The sequence below is a fragment of the Podarcis erhardii genome (assembly GCF_964252035.2).
Source record: "Podarcis erhardii genome assembly, chromosome: 9".
Lineage (NCBI taxonomy): Eukaryota > Metazoa > Chordata > Lepidosauria > Squamata > Lacertidae > Podarcis > Podarcis erhardii.
Genome location: NC_138512.1, coordinates 34,901,031 through 34,921,685, shown reverse-complemented (window position 1 = coordinate 34,921,685; position 20,655 = coordinate 34,901,031). Strand labels below are relative to the sequence as shown.

General features: G+C 40.5%; 1 protein-coding gene across 6 annotated transcripts in view; it reads right to left on the bottom strand.

Moving 5' to 3' along the window:
• Positions 1 to 967: 967 nt before the first annotated feature.
• The window catches only part of NEK1 (NIMA related kinase 1), a 40,978-nt gene continuing 21,290 nt past the window's right edge, over positions 968 to 20,655 (bottom strand). For all 6 annotated transcript variants that reach the window (XM_081875238.1, XM_081875239.1, XM_081875241.1 and 3 more), the window contains 15 exons: positions 19,752 to 19,829; positions 19,023 to 19,118; positions 17,216 to 17,368; positions 16,766 to 16,828; positions 16,437 to 16,668; positions 14,878 to 15,030; positions 13,235 to 13,402; positions 12,703 to 12,823; positions 12,493 to 12,590; positions 9,895 to 10,106; positions 8,986 to 9,140; positions 6,442 to 6,641; positions 5,165 to 5,298; positions 4,083 to 4,215; positions 968 to 2,317 (listed from right to left, as the gene is read on the bottom strand). In XM_081875238.1, coding sequence (XP_081731364.1) covers positions 2,304 to 2,317; positions 4,083 to 4,215; positions 5,165 to 5,298; positions 6,442 to 6,641; positions 8,986 to 9,140; positions 9,895 to 10,106; positions 12,493 to 12,590; positions 12,703 to 12,823; positions 13,235 to 13,402; positions 14,878 to 15,030; positions 16,437 to 16,668; positions 16,766 to 16,828; positions 17,216 to 17,368; positions 19,023 to 19,118; positions 19,752 to 19,829 — 2,010 coding nt within the window. In that variant the 3' untranslated portion in view covers positions 968 to 2,303. The remainder of the gene's footprint in view (positions 2,318 to 4,082; positions 4,216 to 5,164; positions 5,299 to 6,441; positions 6,642 to 8,985; positions 9,141 to 9,894; positions 10,107 to 12,492; positions 12,591 to 12,702; positions 12,824 to 13,234; positions 13,403 to 14,877; positions 15,031 to 16,436; positions 16,669 to 16,765; positions 16,829 to 17,215; positions 17,369 to 19,022; positions 19,119 to 19,751; positions 19,830 to 20,655) is intronic.

Here is a 20,655-nt window from a genome sequence, read left to right as displayed (position 1 = left end):
GATACGTAGGAAGTAAAGTAAAGGATTTTGAGGGAACACAGCAGGGTAAACAGAGGGAACAGGAGATGATGTTCCATTGGGTGCATGGAAGACCCTTATACCAGCAGAGCTGCAGCATACATTGGGATACAGTCCCAAGTTTCACCACCTAGCCCTTTTGCATCTTCTTAACCAGTAGGACAAACATTTTCCCAGTGTTTCCAACCTTTTCTTCATTAGCATCATTTGACATCGGAATAGCACCTTCTGTGCTGGCTAGTAACTCTTTCCCTTTCTGAGACTTGGGCCAAATGAGATACCAGCCATCCGTGCAGAAGTGGAAAGCAAAATGTAACACCCAGGGATGCTTGACTGGTGACGACACTGCCATCTTGTTGGCGTCACACAAAGAGACTTCTCTCCTGGGCATTTTGAATGCTAAATTATTTTCTTTACAACGAGATAGTGGTATCCCTCTTGCATCCACGTTGGGGCCATCTGTGTCTTTTGTTAGGGCAACTGCTACTTGTGAAATTGGGCTTCTCCTTTTCTCTCTGTGCCTCCAAAAGTCCAGAGCGTCTGAAGCAGATTTTTGGAGGAACACAATGAGCTGCATGATGAGGGAGAGGAAAGAGAAGCCCTGTTGCATAAATGGATATCTGTTAGCACCATGTTCTATCCCATTCTTAGTCTGCGGCCTTTATTTTACATGCAAAGGAAAAGATAACGGAGTATTGTATTTCTATATATTACCACTGCTTCCCCCGTGTCTTTGAGATAAAAAGGTAGACTATAAATAATAGATATTGTATGGCTATCACTGACCACTAGACGGATAGAGAATAGGATTTAAAAAGGGTACATTTAAACGCAGTCACAAATATAGGGCCAAATTTTCAAACGCAGTCTAGGAGTATAACAAAATATAAATAGTATTTTTATTTTGTTCCGTTTTTCCTTAAGAAAGAAATCAAAAGAGAAGTCCACATAATCATACAAAAAGGTCAAGCATTTATTTAATGTGGTTAGAAATAAAACAACTTTTAAATGTAGTGTTAGAATCACGGTGAGTTTACATACATACATTCCACCTGGCATTGTACCCAGGGGACATAGAGCTACTTTTTCAACAGAAAAACTAGCTGTTAAGCATTACAGCTGATTCAGCTCAGTTGCTGATATTACCTGTTGCACACTAAAAATATTTTAAGTCATCATCTCACAGGAATTTGTTTTCTCCCCCATAAAGTGCCCCTTCCTCCATGGGAGAGAAGGAGGGAGGAAAGAAGGGAGAGAGAACAAACACATCAAGTAATATTTAACCTGTTTCCTCTGGAAGATCCGGATGCAAGATACATAGCTTGTTTGCAAAACACCACCAGCAAAACATTTGTAGCAATTTTCATCTCAGCCACTGCTAGGATGGTCCTAATTACAGACCAAAAATAAGTAGCAGGCATAGTCCAGTACACAGTACTACAGAGAAAACCCCCCCATCATATTGGAGCTGCTTTTATTTATAGGAGAAAATTGCAGAATCTCCCTCCAGCTCCAAACTTGCTCCTTAAGCCACTTGACAGAAATAAAATGGAGTCTTAAAAAATGACACACTATTTGCTTTGATTGGGGGAAAATAATAAACTGACCCTGATAAAAATACTGATATTTCCAAAGAATATTCATTCTCCCCCTCTCTCTATATATACACACACACATATACTCACCCACAAACACATTAGGTGAAATACTCAATACCCTGATCTTAAACCACTTCATATAGAAATGCATCATTGTTTTCAATGAGGCTCACTTTCATATTATGTGTGTTTAAGACCCAGGGGGCCATTACAGAGAAATTATAAACTCTTGAACAGAAAGTGAAGTCTCTGAAAATTTCATCAGTACTAAACAGGATTCCCCCCCCCCTCCCCAAATGGTGGGCATGAGCTTTAAAAGGTCGTGGTTTGAACTGTACTTTTTAACAGCTTAGATTTAAACAAACAGTATCGCCTAATACAACATAGGCTTATTCATACATGATAATCTCTCAAACACTAAATTGTTTCTGAGTCAGCCTTTCTATTCTTTGCTACTCATTTTAAATGAAATGTAGCCTTTTCAGTTATCTGTTGAAGGAATGAAGCTATATGTCAAAAGAAATCTATAAACAGCCTTTCAGTGAAGTGTCATGTTTTTTCCGTCTCCGTGCAATCAACAAGATTATAAGCCTGCCCCACTAAAATATTATTTTTTCATTGTGTCTCATTATTCTACTCAACAAAATCCACACACCTACATGCAGCTGAGAATGTCACCAGGGCGTTTTACTCATCATTGTCTGCAAAGAAAGAAAAATTTAAAATGTTTATTATAGTGAGGAAAACAGTTTACCAAACGCATCTACTTTTAAAAGACCTCATATTCAAGCTAAGAAAAAAAAATGCAGGCCAGAAAATTCACCAAGAGTAAAGATGACTGACAGTGATGTTTGAATACTGCATATTCAACAAACTCCACCTCCCATTTGTGCCTTTTACTTGAAGGCTGCTCAGTTTAACCTTATAAGCTACTGTGACTGATGTGTTTTTCTAAAGTTAAAGCTGCAAAGATTTCAAACTCTGCATATGGGAAAAGAAAGTACTGTATTTTTCGCTCTATAAGACGTACTTTTTCCCTCCTAAAAAGTAAGGGGATATGTGTGTGCGTCTTATGGAGCAAATGCAGGCTGCGCAGCTATCGCTGAAGCCAGAACAGCAAGAGGGATCGCTGCGCAGCGATCCCTCTTGCTGTTCTGACTTCTGGGATAGCAGCGCGAAGCCTCTTCAGAGCAATGGGAGGAACGCTCCCCCTGCCCTGAAGAGGCTTGGTGCGGCTATCCCAGAACAGCAAGAGGGATCGCTGTTTTCGCTGCACAGTGATCCCTCTTGCTGTTCTGACTTTGCTTTGCTGAAGAGGCGCTGTGCAGATTCAGAATATATTTTTTTGTTTTCCTCCTCAAAAACTAGGTGCGTCTTATGGTCAGGTGCGTCTTATAGAGCGAAAAATACGGTAGATATTAGTGATAATGGTGTAGATAAAGCATCCTCCACCACCCCCAGGATGAACAGATACCATTTGCCCTGTGAGAAGGAAGAGGCAAAGACAACATGAGGGTCTACCCCAGTCAGACTTCTCCCCATGATGCCCCATGAAACCATCTGCCCAGTGTGGAAAAGGAAAGTATGAGGGAGACAGGCACAGAAAACATCAGGATCTGCTCTAGTTGGACTGTGTTCCCCGCTCCCCTGAAGGCTGTCTTTACATTTTATATTATTTTAGTGTTTTAAAATTGTTGAGTGCCTTGGCAGAAAGGTGGTATAAATGCAAAAATTAATCAAATAAATGTGATCATAGCTAGGAGACTTGTAAGTGGCAGGCTCAGACACTTTCTTCCCTCCTGCAAATTCCTTTCTCCATCTCTCTTTTGGAGTTAACCACAGTCCAATGTTACATCTGCTACTGTTAACATAACCGTGATTTAAAGTAGTTTGAAATTAGTACGAGGAGTACAAATCCTGGTTAGCATTAACAGCATGCAGATGTAAAAGTGCATCGTGGTTAGCTCCATGATACCCTTCCCTGTCCATTTTTTTAACATTTTTGACCTTTCATTCATAGTTAAGTCTGCACTGAACCAGTGTATAGCTACATTTATAAGCAGCCATTCATTTTATAATCTTTATTACATGAAATAGTCAGATTTCAACAAAAAAAGGGTAGTTTACAGAAGTATGGCCGTTCTTAGAACAATTGTGAATTTGTTGGCAATATCTCCTAAGAATTTGTTCTGTCCTTGAAGCTGGTAATGTACACAAACTGTAAATGTATATATTCTATTGGTTTTACAATACAAGTCTGGCAGTAGATGTTAAAAACTGAGGAAAAATGTGTGGGCACATCGATAATTATACTTAAAAACAACATTTGTGAGTGGGGAGCCTTGTGTAACTTCCCAGTGTATATTAGAATTAGCAATTTCAACTGCAACAAACAAAACAGGAATCTATGGAACAGGTGGCATAAAATGTACTGCACTGAATGAATACAGTAAACAGCTGATTTACCTTCCTGATAAGCACCATCTGCCATTACTAAATGAAGAATTTTGGCATATAGGTATTTGTGTTCATTTCCTAAAATATTATGAACGATTGTTGAGCAAATATCAATGTTCTCATCTTCATCTTCATGTATAGCCTAAGAGAAAAGGAACATAAATGTACTTTCTGAAATGCTGAAAAAATTCAAAATAATCCAGAAAGAAATGCAACTTCTGCTTCTTTTTTACTTGGTGTAATCATCTCCGGAAGCCAAAATATGACAACTAATTGTTGGCACCCGCTGTCTCAAGAGACAATGGAGTGTGCCTCTGGGGATGAAATCAAACTGCTGCGTTAGCAGCACCAAAATGACCTCTCTGGGGTACAAGCTTGGGCAGTGTGTATGGAGGTCCTGGGCTGCCCAGACAAGACCCCCCTCTCAGCCTCACTGATGTGGTTCACAGGAAAGCAGAGCAATACATTTGGCATTAGCTTGGCTGCTGGAACTGCCAGAAGGAGGCGTACGAAGTGGCATCCAACCGTTTTTGGGACTGCACTCTGGATCTGTGTAGGGTTTATTCCTTAGGCTTTTCTTGTCCTGAAGATATTCCACAAGGCAACAGAGGCATAGGATCAGAGTTTTCTTCTAGACGGCCTACCTTCCCAGGTTGACAAGCCCCATCTGTCCCTCACTTCCTTCTATGGCACATGCAAAAACTGCCTTCTTGACCACTGGACCCCACTATAGCTCTTGTCTTTTCAGTCTGCTAGAGCTCGTCTTTGCATGCAGAGGAAGTCTCTAATGCACCAAGGCTTTGAGACTCATCAGCTACTTTCCCCTGGTTTAGCCAGCCCGCTGAAGCCGTTCCTGAAGTGTGGCCACTGTCTCATGCAAATAGCTTCTAGAAGCCAGAGGTGAGAGCTCAGTGCAAAGTGGAGAACGAAGATGAACAAGCTACCTCATACAGCCTCCTCTAACACCCCATACGCCCTACAACTAACTGACACATAACCAGATTAATTTAAGTTCACACCTTGCAACGATGGACTGTAATTAATAACGACAATTTTCCTTCACATTCCTTTGTGTAAAATATCCCACAAACCTTTATTTTGTCATAAACCTCTATGAATTTCTCAAAGCCTATTTCTTGCTCCAGGTTATATCTCAGCTCTTCCAAGTGACTGAACACGCTGTCATACTCTTCACATTCGCTGGCATTATCACCATCACTGTTGTCTACGCAATAGAAACACAGGGAAGCATTTTAATGTTCCGCCTGTTTTGTAGTAATTCTTTGCATCAACACAGTAGCACAGCTAGTCAGGGGTGGGGGTGGTCTGCACTGGGTGTATGGGGGGCTCTGTAGGACATTGGTGGGGGTCTTAGGGTGGCAGGGGGGGTCTGTATTGCGGCACAGCGGCTGCTGTGTGTAGGGGGTTGGGGTTCTGGGTGGCAGGGGAGCTTGAGGGCTTCACAGTGCTTGATGGACGGGTGCTGCAGTGGGGCAGAACCACTTCCTATCCCTGGTGGCCAGCTGCGCTAAAAAATGTCATCAACTTTGATTTCCTAATCAGACCAATGTATATCTACCCCACATGAACAAAGCTAGGGAACATTCCATTAGTGGTTGAACACTTCCTTCGCCCCATCCAGAGAAGTTTCAGTACTTACTATGAGCATACTTTCTCTGGAAGGCCGAATGAGGCAAAATTATAGAATGAATAAAACTTCAGAAAGACTTATCACATTCACCACATACATAGAATATTTAAGAAAGAACCTATAAAAGCTGTGCATTCTCATAAACTTTGCACAAAAGCAGCGATCCTGTCTTCTTGTGTTATTCAGGAGGGAATTGTACAAAGGCACCCCCTCTCTGTAGATTAATGCATTGCATGGGTACAAACTTGGGAGACACAATTTTGAGGGACATTGGGGAGTCTGTAAGCCCTGTAGATGTAGGGCTGAACTACACAGATCTTTGGTTTGATCTAGCATAGTAATGTGCTTCATGTACTGCAATCTGCATGGCAGTACAATATACGTTTTGCTGTTTTGAATGTACATTTTGCAGTTAACTATGCTAACAGTAGTGCTGTCTCAAATTAGATATTTGTTCAGTTAATGCTGAACAGACCTTGTATCTAACTTATTAGACTGATAAAACAGGAGGACTAACTTAACAGATACACCGCCAACAATACGTGTATCATTTCTATAACTTATTTTAGGAGTTTGCCTTTCCAAGTTGTAGAAATAATTTGAAGCAAGTCAGGGTCATCAGTGAGTTTATCTCCAAGTTTGAGACACACACGGACCAAAACCGTTTAGAGTTATGATTCTGTAAGAACAAACCATTCTACTGGAATGAAGATATACCTGAATGCCATTCTTCATTAAGCACACTTTCGCTGCTGATATTGTTGTCAACCTCATCCCCTTCTGTACCATTTGCTAGGCATTCAGCTTTTAACGTTGCTTCTTCCTCTTCACTGAATTCATCGCTGGGCTCCTCTCTAAGTAATTGCTCCATTGAAGCCTGAAGCTCCTGCAAATCTGGATCTGCCTCCCCAAACATACTGCAATGCAAAATGTTTGCATACCATTACTTCATTCCAGGAGAAGTAGGTCTTAAACAGGGTTGGGGTTTGGGGTTTTTTTGTGAAGGGCTGAGCCATGAACTACCTCTTACTTTGTGGATGCAGCAGCAAAACCACTCCTCTATAGATTGCTGCCATGTTGTATGGGTAATATCCTTATGGAAAGTACAATGCAAAGTACCAAAGCATAGAAAATATTTATAAATTGCCACCATAGCATAAGAGTCTAGAGTAAACAGCAGTTACACTGCTAAAGGTAACATATGAATTAGCCCTTAAATGTATTGAAATGAATATGATTTATTTTTGGTGTGTGTAAGTAACTAAATGCCATTTATGCCATTGAACCTTTGCCTTCCAACTTTCTTTGTGAGGTTATATTGCTTAAAGACAGTAGATGAAGCATTCAGCTTTTAACTTGATTTTTAGCCTGTCATGATGGGGAATGAAGAAATATCAGGTCTGGAAAAAGAAGCTCTGTGCTGTACCATATTTAAGCTGTGAATGGAAAGCCATTGAAGTGTCTCAAGATACCAGGGAAGGGGAATTGAAACCCAAATATGGCTCTTTGTCCCACTGCCAAACACATCACATCAGGTAAGGCCTTGAAAGAGAGTGATGAGGAAGATGGCACTATTGGTAAGAAGGGTTTGTGGACCACTGCCTGTTTTTAGAGTGGATCTGTGGTTAGGATGCTGAGTGGCCAAAGCATGAAAATTCTAATTGCTTCTACCACTTTCAATAAATGCTTACTATATGTTTGTTTAGATAACCAATTCAGTATGCAGAAAAATTCTCTCCTCCCAAATAAAATCACTCATGTTTATGAAACCATTAACTACAGTAGAAAAACACAACTGCTCCTCAGCCCTTGAATCTTAAAGATATAGCAAGATGCATGCTTTGAATACATAGGAACCACTTTAAAAACCAAGGACTATATCAGCAGCTGGGCAACTGAAAAGACTGCCAAGAGAAGATAGGGAATGTTTCAGTAGAGTTTTTTTAAAAAAGCACATATTGATAAAATCTCGGTCTTTCCACATCTAGCTTTTATAGTGGTATAGTTACTGTTGGATCCAATGTTTATTTGAGCACATTTGGAACTTAGGGTATTCAGTCAACTGTAGTTGTACACAGGAGACCGAGTGTGGTTTCCCCCCCATCTACAGCAATGCCTGGTTGTGCCTGGTTTGAGAAGAGTTGCAGGCACACACTTTATGTCTCATCTAGTTCTTGTGCTCCACTAACCAGCAAATGTCAGAGAACATGCATGCCGGGTACCAAAATCTCTTCCCCATTTTTGTTTTCTGCACAAGGCCTGGGTATTCAAACCCTACGGTGTATCAGAAGAATAGAAGGAAGGACCAAGTTTTGTCTGTCTTGTGTTATGGTGAACCTTATTATTGTGACTGAACGTTATCTGCAGATAATGATCATTGTCATCGGCAATATATTGACATGGTATCAGTATCTGTATGAACGACTGAAAAGGAGATAAGCTGCTTCTTGGCCTAACGTTGGGCCTGACAGAAAACATATTCAAAACTGTAGAACAATATCCACCAGTAGCACCTCCTAACAGAGAAAGCAGGATGATGCTTGAACAAATTCCACACACAAAAAAATTATTGAGGATCCATTCCAGATCTTTCACAGAATGTTAGGATGTTTTTTTTTCTATGCGAAAAAGTGGTTTATGATTACATTTTTCTGGAATACCTGCTGATTAATTATGATGCTGTGTGGAAGCATGCTAAAAAATTAAAAAAATAAATACACCCAGCAATTATACTGTGATAAAAGAGAAGTGTGGAAAGGCCCCTAGACAGTAACCCCCTAAACAGCTCATCAGCCCTCCGTCATTCTCTGCTCTCTCCCCACTTCCAATGGGCCCAGAGAGTGTCTTTCCCTAGCCAAGGGCATTCAATTTCCCTCAGCAGCAGATGCACTGAACATCACAATTCTGTGACTAGCTCTTCCACACTCAACAGCTTGAACATTTTAAGCATTCTGTGAAGGACAGCATCAGCAAAAGAAGTAGTGATTTGGTAATAGGTACAGTCAGTACTTAGCCTATTGTAAACAGAAGATAAAACTCTGCATCACATTTTCAAGTCTTCTTTTTCATTGCTTTTCATTGCATAGCATTGGTTTCATTTTATTCCCTTGAGGAAAGCCACCAAGATATTACCACATAGCCAGTTATTTTAGTGTAGCTGTACTAGATTTTTAAAAGATTTTTTTAAAAAACAAAAAGCTTTTAAGTTAATGTTTTATGGAGATACTTTTTCAGTTTTTGAGAGGTTTTTTTTTTGCTCACATGTCTTCAGAATCAGATTGTTCTCCTTTGATGGGCTCATCCTCCATGTCATCTATTTCAAGACTCTGTTGATTTTGCACATCAGCAACACTGGGAACATCAACTAGTGTTCTATATAGCTTGGAAAGATCTGGGAGCGAACAGGTTCTCAGCAGCTAAAAAGGAATACTGCATTAAACGAGCAGACCAGACCAACCAGCAAGAATGTGAACGTGTGACCATAATAACAAAAATAACTTTTAAATTTATATTAGCATAGTTATGATAGTAACAAGCAGCTCCTGTTTGTTTTCTTCCAGAGTGGGGGGAAATGGGAGAATGAAGAATCAAGAACAGTTTTCATGCTAAGATTATGAATTCTCCTTTATTACTTTCCAAAAAAATATACGTTGCTATATATATAAAATACAATAGTATACAGTGGTACCTCTGGATACGAATGGGATCCGTTCCAGAGCCCCGCTCGCATCCTGAAGTGAACACAATCCGCGTCTGCGCGTGTCGTGATTTGCCACTTCCGCGCATGCGCGTGACGTCATTTTGACTGTCTGCTCATGCGCGAGCGGCGAAACCTGGAAGTAATGCATTCCGTTACTTCCGGGTCACCGCAGAGCGCAACCTGAAAGCGCTCAACCTGAAGCAACTTCAACTCGAGGTATGACTGTACCAGGATCAGGTACGTCTTCAGGAGGTTGCCCCCAATTATAATAAAAAAATAATCTCCCAAGTAGCACTTCTAATTTTTTTCTGCATTTCTAGTATTACAAAGAACAGTTGCACGGGTGCAAGTATATAATCCTTTTGTAGTCTATAAAATGCAACAATTCCATAAGCATTATATACCCATGCAGCAAATACACCCATGTGCAACATTTAAGGTTTGTTTTTTTGTTTTTTTTTAATGCTTACCTTTGGGTTGTTTGCATCAAAGAGACCAGTAGAAAGTCCTATCAACAATGAGTTTTTGCCTTTTGTTTTTTCTGGCGATACAGAGCGTGACCTTGTTGGAAGGGAATCATCAAGGGAAGACTGTGCCGACAGAACAGGAAAAGCTGTTAATCTTGCTTGATGCTGTACCACTTTCTGAAAAAAGGGTTCAGGTTGCATGGAATCATGGGTATCTGGAGCGAGAAAGAACATGCCATTTTACAAATAGATGTACAGGTTAACATTCCAGAAAGCTTCGTTTAAAAAAAGTGTTAGGTGCAGTTCAATAATTTACTGCAGAAATAAGATATGCTGTAGGCCGATGCTGCACCTTGCGTTACCTTACCTTGAAAATTACTAATTAATTGTGGGACTGCCCCAAAATCCCTCAAAGTAGGTTGTGGATGGAAGAGTTCAAGCTTTTAAGAGCAAAATGACTACATAGGTAAGGGTGCTATAGCTTTCCCCTACCCATAAACGGCCTCTCCAATTTGTTATCTGTTAGTGTGGCTAGTGTGTTAGAGGCAGAGGGTTGGATTGTGACAAGTACCAGATGACATTGCTGAGGCCTAGCCTTTATGTAAAGACAAAATGGGGACAGATGGCAGTTTCCAGGCTCCCTCCTTCCCTTCCCCTCTGCCAGTTCCTCCCAAGTAAAAGGGTTTCCCTTCAGTGTTAAGAGTCACCATTCCTCACCAGGTTTTTGAAAATACTCATTATAGTGTCTGTATGCTTGAGAAAATGCATACGAGAGAGACTGAATGAATAGACCCTTCTGTTCATTAGTCTATTGAAAGACAGTTCATAACTCAAGAGCCCAGGGTTCTTCTAGAGCAAATATAGGTCTGACAAGAACTTTTAGCAAGCGACAGGGTTCTTTTTTGAAGCCATCAGAATAGGAGCAGCAGATTGCTTCCATTTAGTGAACTCACTCTTTCCCCAAGTCCTCAGGGGTCAAGGAACTATTTCCGAGGGCAAGAGCAAAGCGCTTCTATAGATAGCTACAGTTTAAATAAATAATAATTCTCATGAATCCATGAGTGGCTTGAAGGGTCCCTCTAGTGCATGGCCCTCTAGCTGAACTTTTCCCTGGAATTGTAGTTCTTTCCACAACTTTTGGAACCACATTTATGAAGTTGTTCTATGCAAGTCTCTTAGAGGTTACCAATGTCACCTTAAGACTGAAACCTCGTCTCCCGGGTTTCGAAGCATAAAGAACTGCTGAAGTGCACACCTCATCAAAATGTAGTTTTTTGTAAGGTTTATTTAAGTTGGGTAACATTTCTGCTCACGGTGGTAGATGCACACGTTTTTCTGCCTGCACCTTGGCAGCCAATGAGGTCGGCTAAATGTATGGATAGAATATCAAGTGTTCCTCAGTCCAGCTATGGTTACATCTATTGTTAACTGGGTCTGGATGGTTCCTTGTAAAGAATCCCCTAGGACAGATGACTCCAAGCCAGTCACTGCCCACAGGCTGCAGTCGTACCTTCTCCTGGTATGCAGAAATATAAATCCTACAGAACCACCTTAACCCCATTTCCCCAGGATATGGAATGTCTGTCTGGCACCCAGAAGTCTCCTCAAATTGTACTCAGGGGCCAAGGTCTCCCAGTCTATGCCAGAACTGCTTCCATACTGGCACACAGGGAAGAAACATAATGAACAGAGGAGTCAGAATACATGTTGCCTGACTTAGTATGCTCAGAATGCCATGCGCCTGCAAGGGTGTAACAGCCTTTTCTGCACACATAACATGTACCTTGGATGGCTTGGTCACAGCACACTACCATAAACCTTCAACAGGAGGATCAATAGGTCAACTGTCCACCTTCATGCAACAAGCTTCTCCTCAAATATTCCTCCACAGGAAAGTACAATATCAGCAGCTATAAAGAGTTGTTCCTCCCACCCTGATATGATGATATCCTTTTGCTGTCTGCTCCCCCGCTGTTCCGAGAGTGGAATGTTGTACTTACTTTGAAGTGTTCTTCTGGTCAGTGGAGAGTGGAGCAGACAGGTCTGCCCACACTAAATACAAACAACCAAACCACAGAGAGTGTAAATCACAGGGTGTTGTTTGCAAATCTAGCATGCACTATTTCCCTTAGCAGTCCTCAGGGACACCACTGGACTCCTCCTTCTTTTCCCTCCATATTTTTTCTTCTTCACTACTGTTCTTTTGTTGATAAATGTGATTATCTGCTTATGGTTTCCCCCCCCCCCCATAAGAAATTTCTACACTGAAAAGTTGTCCTGTAACTGGAAGATTCCTCCAATCCAGAAAAGACATAAATTTTGTTGTTGCTGCTGCTATTTGGCCTGGGCTTTCCTCTTGAAGGGAAATTAACCCTCTCCTGTCCACTATACTCCCTACAGACCAGAAGAACAAGACATGTTATGTTTAACTCCCTGTTTACACTTCAATCCTACATGTCTGCTCAGAAGCAGCAGGGCTTTGTGGGACACAGAATTGCAACCTATGTATTCCAATTCACGTTGGCAAAAGACATACAGAATACCCCAAAATCTCGAATTCCATTTTAGATTATAAGAAGTATAAATAATATGACTGCTGACCTACGGGTGCTTCATCATGGAGTGGCATTTTTTTTAATAGCCCATCCTCTGGAAGATCTTCGTTGTCATATTGGCTACTATCAGTAGGATCTTCTGACCTGCGAAAGATGACCAAAGCCAGGAAATAAACACACACACAATATATTTCTGCATTAAACTCTCAAAAATGAAACTTCATACCAGTGGAAACATAAAGGAAGGGTGACTTACACAATTTCCTTTACTTCTGCTCTTTCTTTAACCCACACATCAGCAATGACAGGGAATATATTTGCTTTGCATTTATCTTCTTTGGTTTCTTCTAACAATTCTGATTCCAAGTCTTCAGGCTCTGTGGAAACAAGTTCACAAATGAAAGAAGCGGTACTTGTGCTAAAGGCATTTACTTGCATCACAATTCCTAAGGGATATTAAAATTTAGCAGGAGGTGCAAAGGCTATTTATAATTGTTATGCATAAACACATATGTCCTATGGGAAGGCACTGAAACAATTATTTAGCTCTCATAAGCCGTCCGTGCTAAGATGCACAGTTGACAAGCAACTACAAGCAGAGGCCAAATTTAAAGAGAACTTTGGAATTTTATTAGAACTCTTCAGCGTGTTACCTTTGCATAAATTATTTTTGACATTGTATTGCCCTAATTTATTAATTATTAAACTTCCATTAACAGCATTTCTCTGCTCCTTACTAAAAACAGGGGTGTGGGTGTGTGAATAAATTTGGAACTGGGAAGTTATACCATTTATCAGATCAAGCCTGGCTGTCAACTGGGTAGATTCAGATGCTTGAGAGCTTTCTTGTGTCGTCTTTTCAGTATTTTCAACTTCCGTCGATGATTCCTCTCTGGCATGAGTTTCTGCTTTCATTTCACTGTTGTCTCTCACTGTTAATGCTTCCTTTGAAACTTCTATAGCAAAGTAATAAATTGCCACTTAAATATACACCTCGTTGAATATGTTGCAGCACAGATGTGTGGTAAAAAGGTAAGCTGTCCAGATTTAATAAATGCAGGTTTCTTTACTAAAAGGAAGAAAACAGACTTGCATCCTTACAGTAGCCTCGTTAACATGTCTTAAGTCAGAGTTTGTCTTAAGTAATAGTTTAATAATGAACATGATTCCTGCATGCTGCGTGACTACTTGTGTGGTGTGGCTTCACCTCTATTGCTCATGAATCTCACAAACTGTAGTTCCAACAACTTGTTGTGCCATTTGACCATGGCCCCATAGTTTTGTATCAAACAAATAATGAGTGGTAAGCCAGAAACAGACCAAGAGCAAACTTTGGTTTATTTCTGGCTTGTGGTTTGTTTGAAACAAAGGAAACCATATTCTGCGCTGGCTTGTTTAAGCTCCTCCCTGTGACAGGGGGAACACATGTTCTTAAAGCATGGTTTAATAATGATTGGTGTGGTTAAGCTTTTGCATTCACCCACTGCCAGCCTTCCTGGGGCTGCATGCCAGCAATAGGTGTGGCCACCTCAACGTGTGAACACACATAAAACACACATGCAGATCAGTTGAGAAGAGTTATTTCCCCCTCCCTGTTCATCAAGTGATCTAGCTGATCATTGTCTATTGAGTGACTGCATTCCCATCAGGGTGCTGGATTTAAACTTCTCCTTCCACCTTTAGTGCTATGACTACTTTTAAAAAATGATTTATTTTTTGCTACTGCTGAATTCAGTAGGGTCTTGGATGAGAAGAAAAAGTTGCTTGAAGGCCATCAAACAAGGGGTTAGCCACCCCAATTTAAGACAAACGGTGGTTTATTGCAACATTCAAATGGGTCTGAAAGTGAATTGTTTTTAGTCTTACATAAACACCTGGAAATTGTATCCATTTTTTTAATTGTATGAGACTGTTAAGTTCCAGTGTTTTACACTTAGGAATATTAAAGGGACCAGTTTTTAAGAAACTACATGTTTTAAAATGGCATCAAGTCTGTATTAAATAGTGAAAACACTTCAACAAATGAAAGTGTGCCTTAAAATTGTTATTAACCTATCAAACGGTAATTTGATTTTTCATCATAATAAAGTTATTTCTTTTTTACTATGCCTGTTTTGGTCCCCTGTAATTTCACGCCACGCATTAAAGTCCAGTTTAATGTGTCACTGTAAGTAGAAGAGAGAAAACAGATTCTAGACAATGATTCACAGTGCAAGAGGTGCCTGGATTTGAATTGCTACTGCTTGGGGTTAAAGAGAACAAGAAGAGGTTTTATTCAGAATGGAAGCTTTACTCTGTTATTAAATCAAGGATAAATGGAAATTAGTAGTCCAAAGGTCTATCCTAAACCACCACTCATGAAAGATTCAGTGCAAAATATAAGCCTGATACAAGTTTTTTAAAACTTAACATAGCTTCAGCTTCTCCTCACCGTTGGTAATACTTAGGTCATCTAGCAGATCAGTCTGAAGTTGTAACTCAGCCTCTCCAAGTATCTTCAACACTGAATCGGTGGGGCTTTTGCCCCAGACTTTTCGTTGGGGTTCAGCAGCGTCTAGCTTAATAACCTCTCCTAATGTCTGTGCTGTAGGGAAATATTTAACACGTTGACATAAAAAGCTTTAGGAAGGGCTTCCTCCCCCCCTTATTTTCAATGAAAGACAAAAGAATAATGATCTGTCAGTAAAGAACATACCATCCCAATTTAATTTATTCCTGAAGGGTATAAAGAGAACAAAATGGGCGGCAAATGCTTCTACGATACACAGATGCAAGCCAATACAAATGTTTATTAAAACAAAACATTCTGATTCAGTGCAATTAGATTAGATTAAATACAATGAAATCAGATCAAGATTTGGCTACAGAAATCTGAGAATTAACATTTCCTTTCTTTTATATATTTTCTACAGCAAAAGCAATGAATTGGAGAATAGAATTTTTTAAAGGTAACATATCTCTCTCTCTCTCTCTCCCCACTAAGTGAAAAAGCTCTCTTAACAGTGGGGTGGTAGGACTGTTTGTCACTCCTCCAAAATCTAGATCATCATTATTCATTATAATAATAATTTATTATTTATACCCCGCACATCTGGCTGAGTTTCCCCAGCCACTCTGGGTGACTCCCAACAGAATATTAAAAACACGATAAAACATCAACCATTAAAAACTTCCCTAGACACGGCCACCTTCAGATGTCTTCTAAAAGTCAGATAGTTTATTTCTTTGACATCGGATGGAAGGGCGTTGCACAGGGCAGGCGCCACTACCGAGAAGGCCCTCTGCCTGGTTCCCTGCAACCTCACTTCTTTCTCACAGTGAGGGAACCTCTAGAAGGCTCTTTGGATACAACTTCCAAAATAAAGATAGAAGACGCAATATAACTGGAGAAGAAGGAACATTCCGAATGGAATGCCAAAGCTTATGGCACAGGAATCCAAAGGGTTGTTATCTATTGCTCCCCTGCCACTCCTCCCACACCCTCAAAACCACTGGAGCCAATTTTGAGGATGCACAGGAGGCTAGAGAAGGGGAAGTTCCATGGTGAATGAGGATGTTTGCTGTGTTGGATACAACCCAAGGTTTATAAGTGAGCTGGGAATTCCAGTGCACAGAAATATCACAGAAACCATGTAGTCCTCAAAATGGGTGGTAATATATAATTCAGTTTCAAGTTGCTAACCGCTGGACGTGAAACACTGCAAAAGGTCTGCACCTTGTTCACTGCCAGTTGGGGAACACACAGCTGCTAACAATTTGTGACATAATTAGGGTGAGGGAGGAAGGAAGTGAGAGAAAAGGACTTGTGAATGGAGAGTAGACTTAGGAGAAAGATTGGGTCTATTCAAGCTATGTGGCTGAACAGTTTGCAACTTACAAATCTTTGAGGAAGCAAGTTCAAGACTAACTTAAGTAGGATGGTATTACCTAGTAAGTGCAATCTTTGCAAGTCACTTGATTTGGTTAACAAACTTAAACAAATCAACTTACCCTCTGTACCAGTGAAAGATGCTTCCATTGTTAATTGTGCTAGAGGAACCACAAGTTGAGCCCCAGCCTCCCATTTCTTACGATCAGGTGGAACCGGATGATTTTCTTCTTGATGCTGGTTCTTCTCATCAGGCGGAGCTACCTCACAGATGTCTTTAGGTTCATTTTCCTCTTTTATATCTACCTGTGCTTTAAGGTTTTCATTCAGTCTTCGGAGTATGCTTCGCTTGTTCTGAAGCAGGAAAGAAAAAACAAAACAACCCATTACATAAAAAGCAAAATCTCTAAAAAAATGAAGTACAAAGTAAAGCTGAAGTAATTTAACTTACTTGAAAAGCAACATCAGGTTTTGCTTCTACTGAGGCTTCCTGGATGACCGACGCATTTTCATCCTTTAAAATCCAAAACATGCAACAAAACAACATGAAAGACTGTGTCAAATACAGTAATTAGTACAAGAAAGAACAGCGGGGAAAACAATGCTTGCCATTAACAGCTGTGCAGTGAATGTTTCAGCATACTATTGTTGACGTATTCCTTGCAGGCAGAATTTCTACAATGGCAATGTTAATCTACGAGAAGGCCAATTTTCATGCCAATTTTTCACACAAATCAATTTGTGTGTTTAAAAAGCATGTAGAACACAATACAGTAGTGGTTTTGTGCGTGCGCAGACAATTTTCATTCTTGAGAGGAGCACTGAGAATCATATTCTCTTCCTGACACTTGCACACTGAATGGACATACATGTGGTTACTGCTTTGAAATATATGACTTACCGCACCCACTTCCTTCAAAGCGGATGTCATGGAGATGATTTGTGGTGAAATGGGCTTCATCAGCCTGGTAGGGGAACCTCCACCTTCTTGCTTGCCATGTGTGGGACTTAATTCTGCAGCTCCCATGGGGTTCTTTATCCCTTTGGCTACCAGCTGTGGGTATAAGGTAAAATGTGCTACATTTCACATGGCAATGATGAAGTGATAGTGTAACAGCACAGCCTGTAGGTTGCATGGTGAGAGGGAAGGGAGGCAAGCAAACCAGCCAACTCTTCCTTTATCACCACTGCCACCAAGTGGATATAAACAGAGATAAATGAATCCAGCTATACGTAGTCTAGACTGTTTCCCTAACCACACCAATGCTTATTCATTTGCATCCCTCTGTTTAGCTAATGGGTCACTTTGTGGTATTTTCCTGGCTTTTGTCTGCTGCAGTGTCCAGCTATGCCCTCTACCACTCAGCACTCAAAATATTCTAGACCGTTTTCTGTCTTGCAACTCTCCAAGTTCCTGACTTCACAACTAACCACCCTATTTTCTAGCTTCACTTCTGTACAATATATTCATTCCCCTTCCTTACCTTTTGGCTAATCATAAAGAGAGTAGACTCCTGATTAAGTTTCTATTTCGTCTGAATGAATCAGGCTCCTAGGCTGAACTTTTGAGCCTCCAGGGCACAACTTGATGAAAAACATCCCCTTGTAGTTTTAACTTTCCTCTGAGATTTTGACTCTCCTATGCAAGACAGCCTCTAAAATCAAAAGCTACCATTTTGTAACAACCAAATAGAAAAGGGTAGAACAGTTTCATTCCTTCCCAGCCAGCTATCACAGAAAAATATAAATGAGCAGCTTCAGACTGATTAACTGACCAAATTCTATCACTTGATTTCTTCTTTAATTAAGACATGATCATTCAACTATTTAGATTTTTTAAAATTGGCCCTATTCCATGGACATGACAGTCAGATATGAACTCCCTGGATCTACTATTATTAGATTAGAGCAGTAGTTTGGGTTGCTGGTGGTGAGTGTTCTTTGCTCTCTGGCAACTTGCTGCATCTCCACATGCAGCATAGCACAGAGTCATTAAACACAAAAAGGATACTTAACTTTTATGAAATATGTAATGTTTTTAGAGTTCCTAGAACATCCCCAATTACTCCAGAAGTGATGTAGTGCTATTTGTATATTTTTGGTGTTGTGCAACTGGGGAGGCGGAAACAGTTTGGGGGCTCTTTAAAATGTTTATGTGGGCAATGGTGATGATCCTCTATTTCTTATCCACATTCTTGTGCTTTCCTCAGTACTACATGGGAAGATAAACATGCCAGTCTACTACAAGAAGAAATCCATGCACACTGTGGCATCATTAAAGTGCTCCTGGTCTGAAGTATGTGTTATAATCCAACAGAATCTACTACTGTCTCTACCCAAACAAGATTGTTTAGATATGTTCTAGGCCAGGCATAGGAAACTCAGCCCTCCAGATGTTTTGGGACTACAACTCCCATCATCCCTGACCACTGGTCCTGTTAGCTAGGGATGATGGGAGTTGTAGTCCCAAAACATCTGGAGGGCTGAGTTTCCTATGCCTGTTCTAGGCCCTAGATCCCATCAGTAAAGGTTAAGAGCACACTAATGCTAAAAAAATGAATGAAAATTAGTATGCAAAAGACATTAGGCTGTCAACACTTACTTCCAAGACCTCTGGAGATACAAGAAGAAATTAAACAATACTAATCTAAGCTTCTAAGTGTAAATTGCATCAGCAGAGAGGAAGTGTCAAAATTCATCTTTCTTACATGTTCTTCCCAAGCTTTCCTCTCCCTTTCGTATGCTTCTTTTCTCTTCCGTTCTAGCTGTTCTTTCAGGACTGCAGCCCGGGCATTTGCTTGTGCCTTGTAATGTGACCAAAAAAGAGAGCAACTTTTCAGCAAGGGACACTCTGCGTTCTAAAGGCCAGTGCATGTACAATATGTTGCACCAGCAATTACTTACACAGCTCTTCTTGAAATCTACATTAGAAAGCCCCATATACACTTTTGCTCAATAACTTCCAGACTTTACAGAAAACACATTTCAGGATCAATGTGATAGCTTCCATCACGGTTGCAGCTTCGTACAGCGCTACAAGACAGTAGCTTGAGAGGCACAGAAAGACGAGGAGCTACAGCAGCACCAGGCAAGGAATATTGAACATGCTCCTGAAGGTCCCCAATCGCAACTGATGAGGTGCAGCAGGCATGGCAAGGGCCATGTGCACCAATGTGGTCAGCACCGGTGGTCCCTGTACTGTTCCCCATCTCACTTCACTTCCTGGCCCTACACCATAATTGTTCCTGCGTTGATCTTCCATGAAAACGTTTCTTAAAATGTGATGGAACTTGCCATCCATTGTGGCACTCAGCAAGCTCTTAATGCTAGCATGTGCAGAGCAGTGCACAAAACAGCTCTATTGGCTGTTGTTTTCACCCACCGTTTTGTTTTTAATCAACGCAGCAAGTTCTCCTCTACCACTCTTTCACCATTACCTTCAGCGCTTCAATTTTCTTACGCCTTAGCTCTGCTTCTTCATCTATTTCATGTACAGGAGAACCACAAGCTTCATTCTGTAAAACAGTTATTCTCAAATTTATATACTTAGCAGACTAGTAACAGAAGAGAACACTGCAAGCTATACTAATCAGGAAACTGATGATGTTTCCTGCTTGGCAGGGGGTTGGACTCGATGGCCCTTGTAGTCTCTTCCAACTCTATGATTCTATAATAATTTTTTAAATCTCATAAGTTTCATTAAATTTCATGCACGGAGCTCTTAAGGCTATATATTATAGTTTCATAGTCTTGACAGGATTTGGAAGCATGATAATGCATACAATTTTGAGAGGATTTCCTTTGGAAATTCCTAATAACTTAACCCCAGGGAAATGTGACCTAACAGGAACTTTGGGACACTTTCCAAAAATGCTCGCAAATATTCCAGTAAATTAAAATTAGTCTTATCAGAGTCTCCACAACTCCCAGTTCTGAAGTCTAATATAATCATTTATATTCTATGCATTTGCAAGTATGGAGTCTTTTTCCTTTTTTTTGTGGGGGGGGGGAGAGTCATTTTCCATTTTCATAACTGAAACGAAATGAGAAGCAAGAATCTTAGGGTGGAATTACAAGATGCCCTGCAATATGGTATTCATTTAAAAACTTGCCACGAGACAACTATAACCAGTGGGGAGCCATATGGACTGAGTGCTGCAGTATCAAAAAGAGCCAATCTTTAGTAGCCTGGCCACATGTTGCATCAACTCTTAGAACTCCGTCTCAAATTTCCAAGAAGCCACATGAGCATTTGAATACTTGGCTCACTGATAAGGGCCATAGCTAAGTAAAGCAAATGCTTTGCATGCAGCCATGGCGGCCTAAAGCCTTTCCTTGAAG